The sequence below is a fragment of the Tauraco erythrolophus genome, chromosome 1 (genome assembly GCF_009769465.1).
Source record: "Tauraco erythrolophus isolate bTauEry1 chromosome 1, bTauEry1.pri, whole genome shotgun sequence".
Taxonomy (NCBI): domain Eukaryota; kingdom Metazoa; phylum Chordata; class Aves; order Musophagiformes; family Musophagidae; genus Tauraco; species Tauraco erythrolophus.
The window spans coordinates 68,181,525-68,198,252 of NC_141465.1; the positions used below are offsets into that span (position 1 = coordinate 68,181,525).

The following is a 16,728-nucleotide window of genomic DNA, read 5'->3' on the forward strand; positions in this document are numbered from 1 at the left end:
AAACTAAGTCAGCAGAAGCTAAAGTTGGTAGTATTTCACCGTAACAAAGCATTGACTTTAATGTATTATTTGGGAAAATTAAATGGAAGAGTGCGAGGATTTGGGGGAAAAAAGCCTAAATCAACCAAGTGGACGTAAATACTAATACAACCCCCTCCTCTCCTTGCTTATGGGGAAATTCCTTTGGTTTGAAGGGCCGTACCTGAAGCCGCTCTCACCCTCGTTTAGTCAGACACTTCCCTCGCACTAAAATAGGTGAATTTTTTCCAAGACGAGACAGCAAAGCGAAATACACAAATCTAAAGCCGTATCAGAACAGACGAACATCTGCCGCCGCCCAGGCGCCCGGGCCCCCCGGAGCGCCCCACCGCCGCCCGGCGGCGCGGAGCAGGAGCGGCGGCCGCGGCCGCGCAGGTGAGGCGGGGCCGCGGCCGGGAGCCGCCGCCTCACCGCCGCCCGGCCCCGCGGGCGCGGAGCTGCCCTGCCCGGCGCCCGGCCCCTGGCATGGGAGGCGGGACCCGGCGGCCGCCCCCGCCCCTCGGAGGGCGGCAGGAGAGTTCAACTCGGGAGCCGCTCCGTACGGGGCTGCGGCGCTGCTCGGCCGGAGGAGAGCCCACCCCCGCGGCCGAGGCGCCGCGCTCCCCGCCGGGAGGAGGCCGAGCGCGGACGGCCGATGGAGAGGCGAGAGGACGGGCGGGACTGGGCGTACAGGTAGGGCTGCTGGCGGCCGTGCTTCCGTCCGCCGGTGCCGGGCCCCTGCGGCGGGCCGGCTCTGAGGCGAGTGCCTGGCAGCCACCCCCAGAGGGTCCGGCGTGCCCGCCCCGCTGCCGGGACCGACGGCGGCCGCCTGCCCGCTCCCACCTGGGTTCTCCTGGGGTGCGGGGGTCACGTTTAAAAATACCGCTTTTACAACTTTCCTGCGAATCTGCAAAGCTCTGCCTGAGGGGGCGAGCGAGCCGGGAGCGGTGTCTCGCAGCGCCTGGCAGGCAGTTTGGTTTTTTTGGTGGTCCCTTAAAATAGCAGGGATCTGCTGGGATCTTGCCGAGAAACGCGAAGGGCTGAAGCGGAGAGAGGAGCCGAGCTGGAGGGTGAACTGAAAGCCGGCTCATCCGGGGAGAACAAGATATTCTCCCCGGAGAGCTGGGTGTTTTGAGGGGGCGGCCGCAGGTGACGGCCGGGGGGCGGCGGGACATGGCCGAGGGCGTCCGAGGGGATACGTGGGGAAGAGAGAGGGCTCCTTCCCGGGAAAAGCCCCGGCACAGATCGGCAGACGGTGCCGGTTAACCTAAGGGCACCTGAGAGTAATGGTAACCTTCGCTGCCTGGAGGCGGGTTAGGGAAGGTAACTTCCTTAAAACCGCACTTCCTGACTGTTTATTTTCCCTTTCTACCTCAGGAATGGAGTTGAGCGTAAGATTAATCTGTACATGCTGTCTGGGCAGTCACAGTCGTAAACAGTGAGATGTGCGTTCATAGAGGTGTTGGGATTTTTTTTGACCGTTCTCACATTCTGTGTCTCCAGAGAAACCTGCAGCAGGGATTTTGGTGGTTCTTATGTACTTTACGTGTCAAATTTGAGGAGTACCTAAATACAAAGGTGCCTCTTCTAACTGCCAATTAGGTAGTACCAGTTTGAGGTCTGAATATTAAAATGTTCCTCTTCTGATTCATTCTTTGCTACCCGTGACAGTCCAGTGAGCCAGTTTCCCCAAGGCTGTGCGGGTGTTGCTCCATGGGCAAACTCTTCCATGAATGAAATGGTTAGTGGTTTTGGAAGTTAAGCCTCGATGTCTGTCTTGCAAACTTTTCTGCGTGGACAGACCTCTGCCTGTGTAACTTCTGTGAAGCCTATGAGTGTTCCATACTCAGGTGATGATCGGCAGGTATAAAGCATCCTGGGAAGTTGCCATAAATCTAGTTTAGCAAGGTGACTGGAAATACCAAGCTAAAACAGAATCAGGCTTGCAGTTCTGAAAGTCTGACAGTGCTGTGCTGCCTGAGATAATGTGATAATAACACTGAAAAATTGTTAAAGATCATAAAGTGAGCATTTTTGATACTACCTGTGAAGAAGGTAAATTGACCCAAGTGGGTTTTGTGTTGTTTTTTTTTTTTTCCCAAGCTGTGTACTTTCACGAAGATAATGTCAGAAATTACCTTTTAAAAATAATCTTTGTAAGCTGTTACACTTGTACTTTTTGTTGTAGTTTTTCTGTGCAGAGCTGCATGGAAAGTGAGTTCAGGACATGTTTGAACTGTTGTGCTATGTCTTCATAGTTTTCAACTGTTTGTCTCTATTATGGATAAAAATACCTCCCAGACTTCTATGTGATCGTAATTTGGGTCAATTTTGCAAACTCTGAAAACTCCTTACATCTAAAAGTAGTGAAATCTGTAAAACTGACTGAACAGTGCATGTTTAAATTCATTTACCTAAACAGCTTTGATATGCTGAATGGAGTGTAAGAGTTTGTGTGAAAGAGGTTTTTGTTGGAAGGAGGGAGTTTTGAGCTGCTTTTAGAAATAGCAATTGGAAGTCATTTAAAGCATACTTGCATATATTTTTTTTTCAGCTGTAGGTGTGTAGAAACATTTGTACAATAATTCTTTTTTATTTTGTAGGGTTGATCCGTATGGGTTTGAAAGGCCAGACGACTTTGATTATGCATCCTATGAAGCATTCTTTTCCAGATATCTAGTGGTACTCACTAGAAGAGCAATAAAATGGTCCAAGCTCCTAAAGGGGAATAACAATATACAGAAGAGTTTAAAAGGTGAGCTGTGTATCTATTTATAGGTAAAAGTGCATTACGTTGTAATCAATATAAATTGTATTAAATTGTTTTGTGGTTTTGAATATTAAATGCTATTTTTGTCTTCAATGAAAGATAGTATAATTGGTAATAATACATAAGTATGCTGTTGCAAGGGGAATCATTGGTTTGATTTAAAGCTTACAGAGGAGTAATCCTTCTTTGGCATACACTATATTACCTTATTACGTCTGTAACCTAGAGATTATGGCCACTGGCACGTCAAGATGCCATTTTACAGCAGTTTATTGTAGTGCACCCTGCTCTGTGCTGTCTTTAAAAAGGCATGAGATTCTGTAGAAGACACTGTCTTGAACTCCAGGGATCAGGATGTTAGGGCTCTCAGTTGCTGACTCTGATGGTTTTTTAGATTGCTAAGATTTTCTAGCTCTTCTTATCCTCCTTTTGTAAAATGACGTTCACCTCACCGCTAAAAAGGTGTGTACTAAGAACTGATGCTAAATGCCTTACGAGGTGAAGAAAGTAAAATTATTGCAAGAGCTAATGCAACGTTGAATAAAATGCTGATGGAATCATTAATGGCTGCTTCAAAAAGCAAGAAAACATCTAATAATGTTTTATCTTGCAAAAGAAAGAGGAAGAAATAAATGGAGGGAGTCAGAAGGTGGCAGGGAATCCTGCAAAACTAAAGGGTGGATTTTTTTTTTCCCCCTATTCTTTTTGTGGGATGAGAAGTACTTTTTTTCATATAAGCATCTAAATTTTCCTTTTTGCTTTTAATGATGCTATTCACCTTGCTTTCTCTTTGGAGTCTTTTAGAGTTGGGCAGAGTTCTCTATAAGTAAGTTAAAGAAAAAGTGAGTAAAACTAAGAAAAAGTTCATCAGGCACCGACTGTAATGTAGTCAAATGTTTAGAGCTGTGCTTCAGGTGCAGACATTGCTAATTCTAGTGGTTTTGTTGTTTTGGGGTGTTTTTTTTTTTCTTGGTGCCAAGAATGGGATGATAACTAGTGAGACATTTTAACAGTGTATTTAGTGTATGGATGTCCGTTTTAAGGCTGAAGAATCCCAGAAAATGTCCGTTTAAGCTATAGGTGCTAGATCATGTGCTGCTAACTAGAAAATAGCTACTTCTACTCTCCTCTTTTTCTTCCGAATGTAAAGAAGCTTTTGGTTAGGGTGTCAAGTTTGAATATAGCGATAACCGTGTGGTATTTTGAATTAGCGAAGATTTTGGGATTCTGCAGAACTTAGTCTTCTAGTCGTTGTGGAAAAAAAAATCTCAGGTTTTAATCTATCTCCTTCTTCTCTTAAAATGTGCAAACTGTGACAATGGCAGCTTTTAGCAATTTCTGTGAGTTTATTAATGTTTCTCTTCCCTCGTGTAGCCTGTTCCAGCATTGTAGACACAGAACGCTACTGTGATACAAACTGTGTGAATGCATATGGTCTTATTTTGGAGCCAAAACTTTGTCCAAATCTCTCAGCTTGTCCACCAGGCTTCAGTACAGCTGGTCACGCTGCCCCCCTAGCCGTGTAATGGCAATAACCATTGACACAGTTTTAATCGTCTCTAACAGGCTACTGTTTGTGGAAAAACGGGATACCATAAATCCACTGAGTGGACACAGGCAATGGCTTTTGACTGTAGCAAGCCCTTGTGAGCTTGTTCTTCATCTTTGGTGTTACTAACTTTTGCTAAAGATATTTGAATTTGTAGACTGTGCATTCTCATGTGTATGTATGTAATATGTAGTTTCAAGGAGAGTGGAATAAATAATGTTGAGGAAACGTAGTCTGAGTGTAAATTCAAAGTTGTTAAAATAAGCTTTCCTCGTTATCGACTGGTACCTCAGAAGAGGAGAGCAACAAGTTAACTTGTATGATTACTGATTTTTAAATACCTCCCTTCATATAGAATTATTAAGATTGAATCTGTGGCATAAGCACCTAGAATTATGTAAGCAGTTGTTTAGGCGTGTGCTTTATCCTGCAAGATGATCCTACAGCAATTTCCGTGCAGGCAGAGAGCAGAAGGTCTGCCTGGTGGTGCACTGAATTTCCCTCCTCCAGGGCCTGACTTCGTTGCTCTCAAGCTTTGCTCAGGAGCTGCTGGTTCTGATTAACGTCCCCTCTGCTGCAAGTCAGCCGTAAGCTGGAACCGAGAAGAATATTTGACTTGCCTCTTGCCCCTGAACACAATAACCATACCTGTGTACCTATATCCTTATTTTGAGTTCTACTGGGGGCTTTTCAAAATGCATCCTGCTGTGAATAGACGTGAGAGAGGCGTTGTACATGTGGTATCTCAGTAGCTCCACGCCCGTTTGCCTTTACATACGGAGAAGCTCATAATTCCTGTCTGGGTGAACAGGAAGGAGTGATGCTTGTGTTAATTTTCCAGTTTGGAAATGTGGCATGTTCACATGCTGCGGTGTTTGCATCATATCCAGAGTGATATGTATGTATATAATTCTGTTCTACTGTAAAGAAAAATAATTAGACTATGTTTTAACAACAGTAATTAAGCAGTGTATCCTGTTGTTCTGGATTACAGCCTTCCGGCAGGGCGGGTCATGGGAATTTTGGCTGACGGCTCCTTTTGCTCGTTCTTCAGTTTCTTCGTTTTTGTTATTTTCTGGTATTTTCTTTCCCCTTCTACCCATGTTATCTTCCCTGTCCTCTCTGCACATATGAATTTTCAGTCAATGTTTGGTCACTTGCCTTCTCTCTCTCTCTGCCATTATTGAGATCATCTTAATTTTTGCTTTTCTCCATTCAGCTGCTATCTTTCTGAGAGCAGAAAGCTGTGTTTTGGTCCAGCTTGTTTACAGGCGGGCGACAAACTGACATAATTGCTTGAAGTAGTTTAATTCTGACCGAAAGCATGCTACATAAAAGAATTTGACTGTAAGTGGATTAGTCAAAATTGACCAGTAGCAGAAGGTGCTTTCTAGTTTTTGAGGCTGGTAAAATATACAGCGAAAGGTGAAAGTAGTGTTACTAAACAGTGATTGTAACAGAAGCACTTCTGTTTCAGCCCAGGTGTTGGAGGAAGGAAGGAGCATCTTAGTCGGTTTTTGTGTTTGGCTGTAACTTGAACGTTTACAGCACAGATCTGCTTTGTTTCTTCTGTGATGTAGTCATAAAATAAAACTTTCAATTCCTTGATGCGTGCTGTTTTCAGCTCTTTTGTAGAATTTTTCCTCTAGGGTCCAAGTTGGTTTCCTCAGCATTCAACAGTAACTGTAACTTAAAAGTGCAGATGCTTCCCAGAGTCATACTTTTCTAATATTTTGGATGAGATAATTTTTGTTTTTAAATTGGGTTTCCCTACATAATCTTAGTCTATGGTGTAGTGTGAAACAATGTTAATCTGTATCTACAACTTTGTCTAGAAGGAAAAAACCTCCAAAATTATCATATTCTACCATTAAACAGGGACAGGCATGTTTAAAGTGATTTACTTACTTTTAAATCTTGTTACTATAAGTAGTGCACAGTATTGGAAAGTTATTTTCTGCATATTTTTCTCTTGAAGTTACTTTGAATATTTTTCAGCACTTCTAGACTACTTCCCTATCATGTAGCTGTTTTTTCTTCTAACAAGAAAAACATATTAGTAAAGTGTGACTCTAAATGTGCAGAAACTGGCACCAGGTAATGGAATTACTAAGACTGCTTTTGTTTGCTTAAAAATTGATATTTTATGTTTTGTTAATAAGCAGAGGCAAAAATTTCACATAAAGATACTTCTTTACTACACATTTTAAAGCTTAGACTGTGTTGTGCACACTGTGGTTATTCTGGGAGCGATTTTGAGTGTGGATGCTGAGGGCGTGTATTTAGCAGTGCTACTTTTGAGATCCAGCCCTTGGTTTACAGTTGGAGTCGGATGTGTGGCTGGAGAGACATGCACAATCTGGCTTCATCTGCGAAAGCTTCTTAAATGTTACAGTGGGAGGATATTTTGCAGTGTGAACTGTTGGGGGCTTTTAAGTTCTTGAGGATAATGTGGAAGAGGGCCTATAGAAAGCAAAATAAATACATATTTGTATAAAACAATATAGTTTTATTTATATAGTATGACATGTATATGTGTGTATATATAAAACAGACCTAATTGCAACCGTCCTTGTTTTCAGAACTACTTTGTTGCTTTGGTATGCCAGTTTGCAGATCCTGGCAAGAATGATAATGTTGTGAGAAAGAAAAGCACCATGTAAAAGGCTTTTCCATTCCTCAGGGAGTGGGGGAGCTGGGGTAGGTCATCACTTGGGGCAGTACAAGCCTCTGGCTGCCTATTACCATGAGAGCGATGACACTGAGGAATGATGAGTGTATGCTGTGCTGCAGGGCTGCTTTCCCCTTGTGCCAATGTCAAAGGCTTGTCTCTGCTTCTCTTGAATTTAATGTGTACTGTTGGATGTGGATGTTGGTTCTGCTTTCAGAATTGACAGTTATTTCAGAAAAAAAATACCACTGGAATTATATGTTAGAATATGATAATCCAGTAATTTAGTCAGCAAGTATGCTTCTAGAGACATGTGCAGGCTCATCTGAATGAGACATTCTTGTTGACCTAAATGGGACTGGTTCCTCATACTCATTCCTTCATTTGCTATATCCATCTGTAGGATTTCTTGAGCATTAGAGTTTAAAATCTTGCCAAAAAGATGAAGTAGGGATTATTAAATAGCCATGGAAACAAGTAAATTATTTCTAGTCTGTCCGAAAGAAGGTGTAATTAAAGTTACTTTACAGCTGAAACAGTAGAGACTGTAACCCATAGTATAAATCCTCAACAAAAAGCTAAACAAAAACTGTGCCCTGAAGGCCAGGTGTTTATTGCAAATGTCAAGGATAGGAGTGTTTCTTTGAGAGAACATACCAGTCTTTAGGTTGGTGAAACGACCATTATTGATGCACAGATCTCTCTGTTGACATTGGTAAAGCAGCTTTGGCTCCTAAAGGATAGGCAGCTGCAATTAAGTGGGAAGTATTTAGAAGGTGGCTGGCTGTTGTTGTAAAATCTTGTTTCACTCTGCTGTTTTTAAGGATTTAGTTCAGGCAGTGTTTATCTTGAGTTACAGATCTCAGTGATTGGATAAAACCAAGTTAGGTAATGATATTTTGTGTGTGTGGAATAAAAATCTCCACTCTCATTTGAGTCCCATAGAATTTAGAGACAAGAAATTGATATTCTAGTTGATACAGTCTCATTCATTTAGTAAGAAACATCTGATTCCTTTGCCAGTTTCTTCTCCCTGGAAAAAGCAGAAAGATCTCAAACATTTGGCTGCCTTTTTGGGTCAGAAGGGGTAATGCTGATTTATGATTATGTACCAATGAGCAGTAGGAGGAAGCTGCTTTGGCTGTCATTAGCCTGATGCTTCTTCCTGCAATCTTGCATCCTAGTTATTTACACTGAATCATCTGTCTAAAAACAAACAAACAAACCAAAGCACACCCTGATGATAAATATGATGCAATAGATAAAAGCTACTTTAGATTTGAAAAGACATCCCCAGTTATTTTAGGAAAAATCATCTGCTGCTCACTCGCATCTCCAGTTCATCCAGAGGCTCATTGAGATAGTAGCCACGTATTTCATATTTCTCAGTTTCTGTTATGATTTCTGTGCTTAGGTGCGAAGCTGAAATCCTAGGGTTACGTTAACACAGCCATTTATGCCAGAGCATAACCAAGCAAATGGAAAGGGCTGTCATGTCAGAGGCCATTGGTGATGTAGGGAAAGAAAAAGTCAGTGCTTGTCTGAATGAAAAAGGCAAAGGTTAAGAGGAGACTTTGTTCATATCTCCATCTGGAAAGGCAGGAAGAAGAGGAAAGGATTCAAAATCCGAATAGAGGAGGGAGGAAGGCCTGGGTCTGGAGATCTGTGTAGGGAGTCTGAGTGGCAAGAACTTAGGAGTGAATCTAAAATACACGGTGTAGCCGAAAAGGAAATGCTTATCCCAAATGATAGCATAGGGGAGAAAGAATAATAATCTCTAGTCAAGAGTTTTCAGATGACTTCTCAAATTTCTGTTGCTCATTTCCAAAAGAAAAATTCAACTGGATTTTTTTTTTTTTTTTTTATAAACACTAGACTTCATGTTTTGCAGTGAAAAGATACATCAGGAAGGGCATCCCCAATGAACATCGTGCATTGATCTGGATGATTGTGAGTGGGGCCCAAACCAACATGGAACAAAACCCTGGATATTACCACAGACTGCTTGAAGGAGAGAAGAATGACAAGCTGATTGAAGCAATCAAAACAGGTTATTGTCTTGGTAACACTGTTTCTGTCCTGTGTCCTTAAATGTTAGAGATCAGATTATGTCATGGAAAATTTATGTTTCTGTAGTAGTGGTTTAAGTGCCAAATTAACATGTAAATTAGATTAGCCATAAGCTCTTTAACAGCACAGATCTTTCCAGGTTCATCATGTGGTCAAAAACATGAAGGAAGATTAGAAATTATTTGGGAAGAAACAGAGAAAAAGCTAGAAGACATTATTAGTCGTCTTCTAAGTGGATGATGCGTTACAACTTTGTACCATGAGACCTGCATTTGGGTTTGTTTCTCCTTGCTTCTGTCCCAGTAGGACACTGGAAGAGCAGCAAGGATGGTTGAAGATGTGGTACCCTGTCTGTCTGACGCAAATTAAGTACGTTAGGATTTCAGCTTGAGGGAAAAATATTGCTGAGGAAAAAGCTGCTGATAGGGCTATATGAATTAGAAGTGGTGTAGAGAGGGTGAATGGGGAGCAATTGTTCCAAGAAACGACTAACATAAGAACTAAGGACACTGAATGAAATGTACCATGCTGCAGGTTTAGAAGAGCACATCACTGAACTGTGACACTTGTTGCTGGAGGGTGCTGCGGGGGCCAAAAATATGAATGGTTTAAAAAGGAGTTTGAGGGGTGGGGAAATCCACCTGATGCATGAAATCCTAAATGGTAGATATAAATCCCTGAAAGAAGGGAAGCATAGGAGGAGAAATACCCCTTCTCTACTAATCCAGTTTCATATGCACTGACTGTGAACATTGATCACCAATGCTGGTGACAGGATATTAGGGCAACCAGACCTTAGACTGACTCCCTGGGTGTTTAAAAGAAGCAATGGGGGAGGACAAGCAAGTACAAGTTTGATGTAACTGATATTTATCCTGAAACTTTTCAACCTGCTGCAGCAGAGCTTTTGTAGAGAAGCTGATATTGGCTGAATTCCCCAATTAATCTGTCAAGAGGTTGAGCTGTGCTTTGGGCAAGCACAATGCTGAAGTTGTTTCGTTAGAGTAGTAGGCACAGTTGTCATCTTGTTCTTCTTGAAAAAGCCAGCTAGTTAAACTTGGGGCTTTGCAGATTTTATTTGAGTTGGATAACTGACTGAACACTTCTTGATTTATGCTGAGTTTTGCCTTTGCCTCTCCCTGCTCCCACCCCCAAAAAGCAGCGGCAGGACTGTGGGCTTTTGGGACTACACACCTCTGTAAGGCATTTTGGAACATAAACAGTCGCGTTCCTGTGAATATGAAGACTAGCCAGAAATCTTCAGGCTCATATCTTACTCAGAACTAGAAACATTAGAGCTCCAAGCTTATGAATACAGATGGAGCTACTAAGATGACTTTCCAAAGCCAGCCTTCCTAAGGGCCTGGAGAAGCAGCAGACTGTATTCAGGCGAGGTATAATTGCTGCAAGAAGGAGTTACAATTTCTTTTCCAGTACTAGACAATAACACGAAGGGTTATGTGACAGCAGGTGGCTTTCCACACAGGTTATACTGTAAAATAAAAATATTTCTGGGAGGGAGGAAAAATAATCGAAGATGATAAAAGTCTGTGAATAAAAGTGAATTACGGAAGGAATAAAGTTTTGGAAGAGCTACCGCATGGATTGAAAAACTGCAGAAGAGAAAACTAACAAGGAGCAAGCGAGAGAAGGGATAAAGAAAAGTGAGTTGAAGAGTTTTATTGGAGGAAAAAAATAAAAAGAGGACCTCAAACACCAAAGTGACAGATTTCCCTTCAGAAAGGAAGAAACAATGTGAACATATGAGGAAGGGAAGGAGCAAAGCACTTAAAGTGATGGAAACTTTGTGTTTAATAAACTGAGTGCTCCTGTTGACTGCAAACTTTTTAGGTTGGCCTCAGCTGTGGACTGTTTCAGTGTGAAATGATGTCTGACATTCAGTTTGTTTCTGCCTGTCTTCTTTTCCCATCACTGGAGTTGTTTTTAACAGTAAACTAGAGTAAGATGTGGAATCTTGCTGCCATTCACTTCTCGTATCTGCGGTTTCCAAAATTTTTAGGCAGTTGTGCTGCATTTAGTCTTGTGGTCTAGCTGTAAAGCAACAGCCCAGGACAATGCTGCAGTTTAGAAACGAGAGAACAGCAACCATGCTTTCTGTTTTGTTCAGGGGGAGGGGCAAGGGGACAAGGCCAACCAAAGACTTTATTTCAAATTCAGTTTAAAACATTTGTAAGAGCCAAGATTTCCTGTTTCTTTCACATGCCCAGAAGCGCCAAACAATTTTCATGTACATTTGGAACTTATTCTCAATATAAGAATGTCTTTAATGGGATATAATCATGTTAAAAAGTGCAGGTAGACTGTGTAGATAAATGGCCTAATCTTTAAAGAAAAATCTGATTAGTAATAGCAATAAAAGTCTTTCAGCTAAATAAATCTAAATTGTCCTTTCACTTTTTTTGCCCTTTAACTTGCTGATTCTTCACTGATGGACTTTATTGCTGATTTTGTTTTATGTGATGCTTGCTGTTCAAACGTTATTTAAAAAAAAAAAATGTAAGAGAGCAGAGTTTTTGTTCTAAACATATAAGTAAGAGCTTAAAGAATGCAAGTCTCTAAATCTTGATGGAAATTTTCAGGTTTAGTTTACGCACATGTTTAGAAGGGCATGCATTCTTACTGACCTTTGTTGTTCATTCCCTGTTATAATAAAGTTTAGTAGGACAAATGATGTTGGCAGAATAAAATGTGGGTGACCTCCTAATGCAAAGGTTAATTGTTGGCTACCAAAAGGCTGAGATGTAAGTTGACATAGCTTCCTGCAGTAAGCCCCCCTTGGGCTAGGCTGTTGAATTTCAGAGTATGTCTGTGTATACAAGTCTTCTCAGATGCACATGCAGCTAACATCCACGTTTCCACTCTTGTGTTTCATGAGGAGGAGCTGTAGGTGTTGAGAAACCCAGAATCTGATATTTATCAATCAGTTCCTTGAGCCTGCTCTGTGCCTTGTGACCAATGGCACAAGGATCTGGCCGCCTGGATTGGATATTAGTTGCAGGATCTTGGTTTAGTTCATGATGGGTTCAGAAAAGTAATTCAAACAATAGCCATTGCTGCTTCACTGGAGACAGTGAATGTTTTACTATCAAAACACTAATAAGCTTCTCTGAATGGAGTTAAACTATCAGTGAAGGTTGGGAATTTTCACTTGCGTTTAGGGCATTTAACCGTGCAAGAACAAAGGAAACAGCTGTGTCAGCTCTTCTGACTCTCTGTAAGAGGGGCTGTATCAGGTCATGTCCAAATGGCTTCCTCATCTGGTCTTCTAGGTGCCAGAACAGCTAAAGGAAGAACTGGAGGACTAAAGTGTACAGTGATACTTCCTCAGAATGTTTTTCCTAGTCTCCATTTACCTGTTTGTAAATGAGAGGAGTTCCTGAGTCATGTGCTGGATGTTTGTAGTTAATAACACTGGATGGGGGAAAAAAAAAACCAACACAAAAAACCTCTGGTTGCTCCTTTTTCATGTAATTTACCTTACTCATGATTTTGCAAATTTGTGCTGTCTTGCTTATAAGCATCTCCCTCCAAATGAAGGAGCTCTAATTCATCTTGGTTTATGCTATGGATGGTAGCCATTTCATACCTGTGATCTTCCTTGTTGCTGTTCTCTTCTGCAATTTCTCCAATTCTGATATAATCTTTTGGAGATGAAGGGGACTGGAATTTATGCAGGTGCTTCTCAGATTTATACAGTGGCATTATTGTTCTTTTGTAGGAAATCCTAACAGTTTGCTTTCTTGATTGCTGCAAGCTATTGAACTGTTACTCAGCACTGGTAATGAGGGGTGTCAGACTCAGTTTCTCTAGCCTTAGTTGACAGCAAAGTTGATCTTAACTTAAAAAACAAAACAAAAACCCCACAAACCTCCAAAACAATAGTTCCAGGTGCTGCAGGGAAAAGCTTGAAGATGAATCCTAAATATCCAGTTATAAAAAAAAAAATAATTAAAATACCCTTAAAGTATATTATTTTTATAAGTTGTAATTGATGACCTAACCTGATTATTCTGGAGGTTTGCAGTGGAGTTTCTGAATGCTTGAAGTTGGCAGTTGAGGTGAATTTTTGTTCTGTTCTTTACTAAGCAAAAAACAAAACAAAAAAAAAAACACAAAAAAAAAAACACTTAAAAAAATTACCTGCCTGGAAGCTATTAGGAGCAGATACAAGTTACAGATGTAGCAGTAGCAAAGAAGTGACTGTAAGTGGAGTAGAGGCTGTTAGTTATAAAAATACTTGTGTAATTTACTGGGCACTGTGTCTGGGAGCGGGAAGCACCTGGATATGAAGGTAAGAACAGAAAGGATGGGATAGTAAGATGAAGGTTGACTTGTGGGTGCCTGACTTTTGAAGTACTCTAAATGTGAAAAGCACAAGACTGATACAAAAACATTAGTTTTCTGGACTGCCCGTTTAAATCTGTTTGCTCCAGAAATAGCATCAACAATTGTGATTCCGGGTACTAAAATAGATGTTTATTTTCTAAACTCAGGCTAGTGTGGCTTTCTGCTTATGTTCGTATTGCTGAACGAGAGGCAGAAATACTGCAGACCTGTGAAAGAGAAGAAGAGCTAGTGGTCTTGTCATGGTTGCTGCACAGAGATAAATCAACAGGAAAGTAAAGCTGTTGGTTTTGTTTCACAGCAGCAAAACACTGCCACCTCACAGCACTGAAAGATCATCTTCAAAACAAAGCCCAAACACAACTATTGGGATTTAATCTGAATTTACTGCAAAGGAGTAGCTAGTCTTTTCTTTGTGGCTTTCTTCCTGGTCCCATGCTCCTATACCTAGTTTGCAGATCTGCAAGCAGCCACAAGATGGTCATTGTTCTGGGATTTACCTAGCAGTATGAAGTTCTAATGTTTGTTTCCCTGCTTGAAAACAATTCTGATTTTTTTTCCTCAAACCAGACTAGTTGGAGGTTGTGTTCCTTTGGATGCTAACGTCTACCAAGGTCAGAGGGTGGGCTGTGTGGAGGGGCAGAAGGAGTTGTTGAGACATTTCCTCTGGGACAGGTGTAGTAAAGTGGGGGTAAATGCTCAAGTCAACTGAACGGCTCTCACCTGCTCCTGCTGTTTGCCTCAAGTCATCTCTGGCAGTTGTCTTGTAGCATGGTAAAACGTATCGATTTGTGCGTCCTTGGGGAGCAGGTTGACATCCCTCACCTTGCAGAAGAGCCTCAGAGCTGGAGGAAGAGGGAGAAGAGCGTGCAGAGGAAGCAGAAAGAGGAGGCTGGAGAGGAAGCAGGACACAATGCTTTTGGTACACTCAAGATAATAATCTGGCAGAAGGAGTCCAGTGAGATCATGCCCCATGTCTTTTACTAAGGGTAAAGACTTCTAGCTCTTGTATCTTGTTCTTGTTCTGCTGCCCCCTCACTTCCCCCCCGCCCCCCCCAAAGTACTGTTACTAAGTATAAAGAAAAGTTTAAAGTCCTTCATAAAATTAGGAAAGACTTCTCCCAGTCCTTGTGGGGGAAAACATGCTTTGCAGTCAGAAAGCAAATTGGAGCTGATTCTCTCAACTGCAGGCCTTCCTCAGGTTGTGAAACTAAAGGTGAGTTCAGTTCGAGTACTCTCTGGTCTGTATGTGATGGCCTTTTCCTACTGCCCCTTTGCCTTTATTCTAAATAGCTGATGGGAAGAGCCATAATGGAAATGTCAGTATTAATCTTTTCTCTAACATCCAGCATATACCTTCATAAACAACAAATTCTGATTCTGTAAGTTCTGTATTGCTCTTCCTACCAAGAAGAAACAAAACAAATGTATTTATGGTATAACTGTCTGACTGTTGCTCAAGTCCTTTTAAAAATTGTCTTTTTCCTTGTATTTTTCTTTTCTGTCACATGGGAGATGAAGTGAAATATTCTCCTGCCCTCCCATTTCTGTAAATGATTTCTTCACTTTTAAAAGGAAGAAATAGTGATTAGTATTACAACTTTTAGATGCTTGTGACTTCCATGACACTGATGATGATTTTGAGGTGCTTTCTTCCTTTGGTTGCTTACAGTTCAACTTTGTGTCAAAGCTGTAACAGACTTCTTCCTTTATGCAGGAAAACTGCTAAGAAGTGATAACTCTTAGGACATAAATATCTGAACAGTAGTGCCGTTACTGAATTTTATTTGTTTTTAAACTCTGACCCAATTTTTTGTCATTGTTAAATATAACCAAAACAACTGTTTGCATTTTATTAATAACTCTTGGATTTTGAAAATTGTCAAAGATGCTTTTGAATAGGATTTTTTTTCCCCAACTTAAACTTCTAAAAAATCAGATGCACAGGTCTGGATTAGTGACCTTGGGTTCCCTCTTTATAGAGTGAAGCAGGCCAAAAATTAACTCTGTTTTCCAACAACTAAAGGGAGTTTTGAGTGGCTAGCTCAAACTTGTGTGTCTAATTTTTAGATCTTTGTAAGGAGAGATGAGTCCTACTATTCATGTTTGATCTGGAAGAAATGAATGTTTTGAAATGTCAGTAATTGCATAGTCCTTACTTGGTTTAGGATTGAACTTGAAGCATGTGCTTTTGAACTTGAAACTTGTGCTTTTGCTGCTTGGATATCAAAAATAACTCCCTTTCTCAATGATCTTGCATCAATGAAGAAATAATTTTTCTCATGGTTACATCATGGAGAAACTTACAAAAATTAATATACCATGATTTTAAGTGGAAGCTACTAGTTGCAGGAACAGGACTTTTTTCTTTTTTTTTTAGCTGTGTAGGACTGTTTGGTAGAAGTTCACCAAGTAAGTCAATTGAAAGTTCATCTGATTTGTTACGAGAATGTGCTTTCCTAGAGGTTTAGCTCATTTCATGCCAGATAAACTAGTTAGATAAATTTGGTACGTGTTGTTTTTGTCAGTCTAAATGTCTGGTTTGCTTTCATTTAAGCCTTTGCAGTCACACATTGAGAGTCCAACCTGCAACAGAATTTCTTTAGTCCTGCTTGAAATTGATTTCTGTACACTAATAGGATTAATCTTTCTAGGAATAGATTATCCTTGAATGCAGATGGACTTTTAGCCAAAGTGGAGGTAAAGCTGTTTCTTAAAATTAATCCACCAAAACTACAGTTTTAGTGAGCCTTAGTGCAGTTTAAGTTGTACATCAGGAAGGCTGTAGAAGTTTGTTTGGAAAGTGAAGGAGGAAACAGCTCTCAATTTTGGCCTTTTTTCCCTTTTGTCTAGACATGAACAGAACATTTCCAGATAACGTAAAATTCCGCAAAACTGCTGATCCGTGTTTGCAGAATACACTCTACAACGTATTGGTAGCATATGGACATCATAATAAAGCAGTAGGATATTGTCAGGTATGTAATCACTGCTTTTTAAATAATGCTGAATTTCACCAATGGCAATTGTTCTTGTCCATTTGAATGTGCATTTTTAGAGGCAGATCCACAAACGTTCTGTTTTTAAAATAGCCCTGGGGACAGAATAAACGAATCGCTTCAGGCAAGTTCAAATGTCCTTGTGAGTTTCTCCACAGCCTTTTTTGTAGCTTACTTGATCATGTTTAGTTTCATTTGTTAGCTGCAAAATGAATGTTTTGTCACACATGCTTGCATGAACTTGCCTTTCCCTTTTCCTCCCTCCTGCCATCTTTCTCAAAACAGT

General features: G+C 40.9%; 1 protein-coding gene across 2 annotated transcripts in view; it reads left to right on the forward strand.

Moving 5' to 3' along the window:
* Window positions 1-619: 619 nt before the first annotated feature.
* GRTP1 (growth hormone regulated TBC protein 1) overlaps window positions 620-16,728 on the forward strand; it is a 40,633-nt gene continuing 24,524 nt past the window's right edge. Inside the window, exons 1-5 of one of the 2 annotated variants that reach the window (XM_086619820.1) lie at window positions 620-711; window positions 2,622-2,773; window positions 8,900-9,058; window positions 14,276-14,365; window positions 16,297-16,421. In XM_086619820.1, the coding sequence (XP_086475946.1) occupies window positions 674-711; window positions 2,622-2,773; window positions 8,900-9,058; window positions 14,276-14,365; window positions 16,297-16,421 (564 nt within the window). In that variant the 5' untranslated portion in view covers window positions 620-673. The remainder of the gene's footprint in view (window positions 712-2,621; window positions 2,774-8,899; window positions 9,059-14,275; window positions 14,366-16,296; window positions 16,422-16,728) is intronic. The other variant, XM_086619830.1, reaches the window with a different exon arrangement.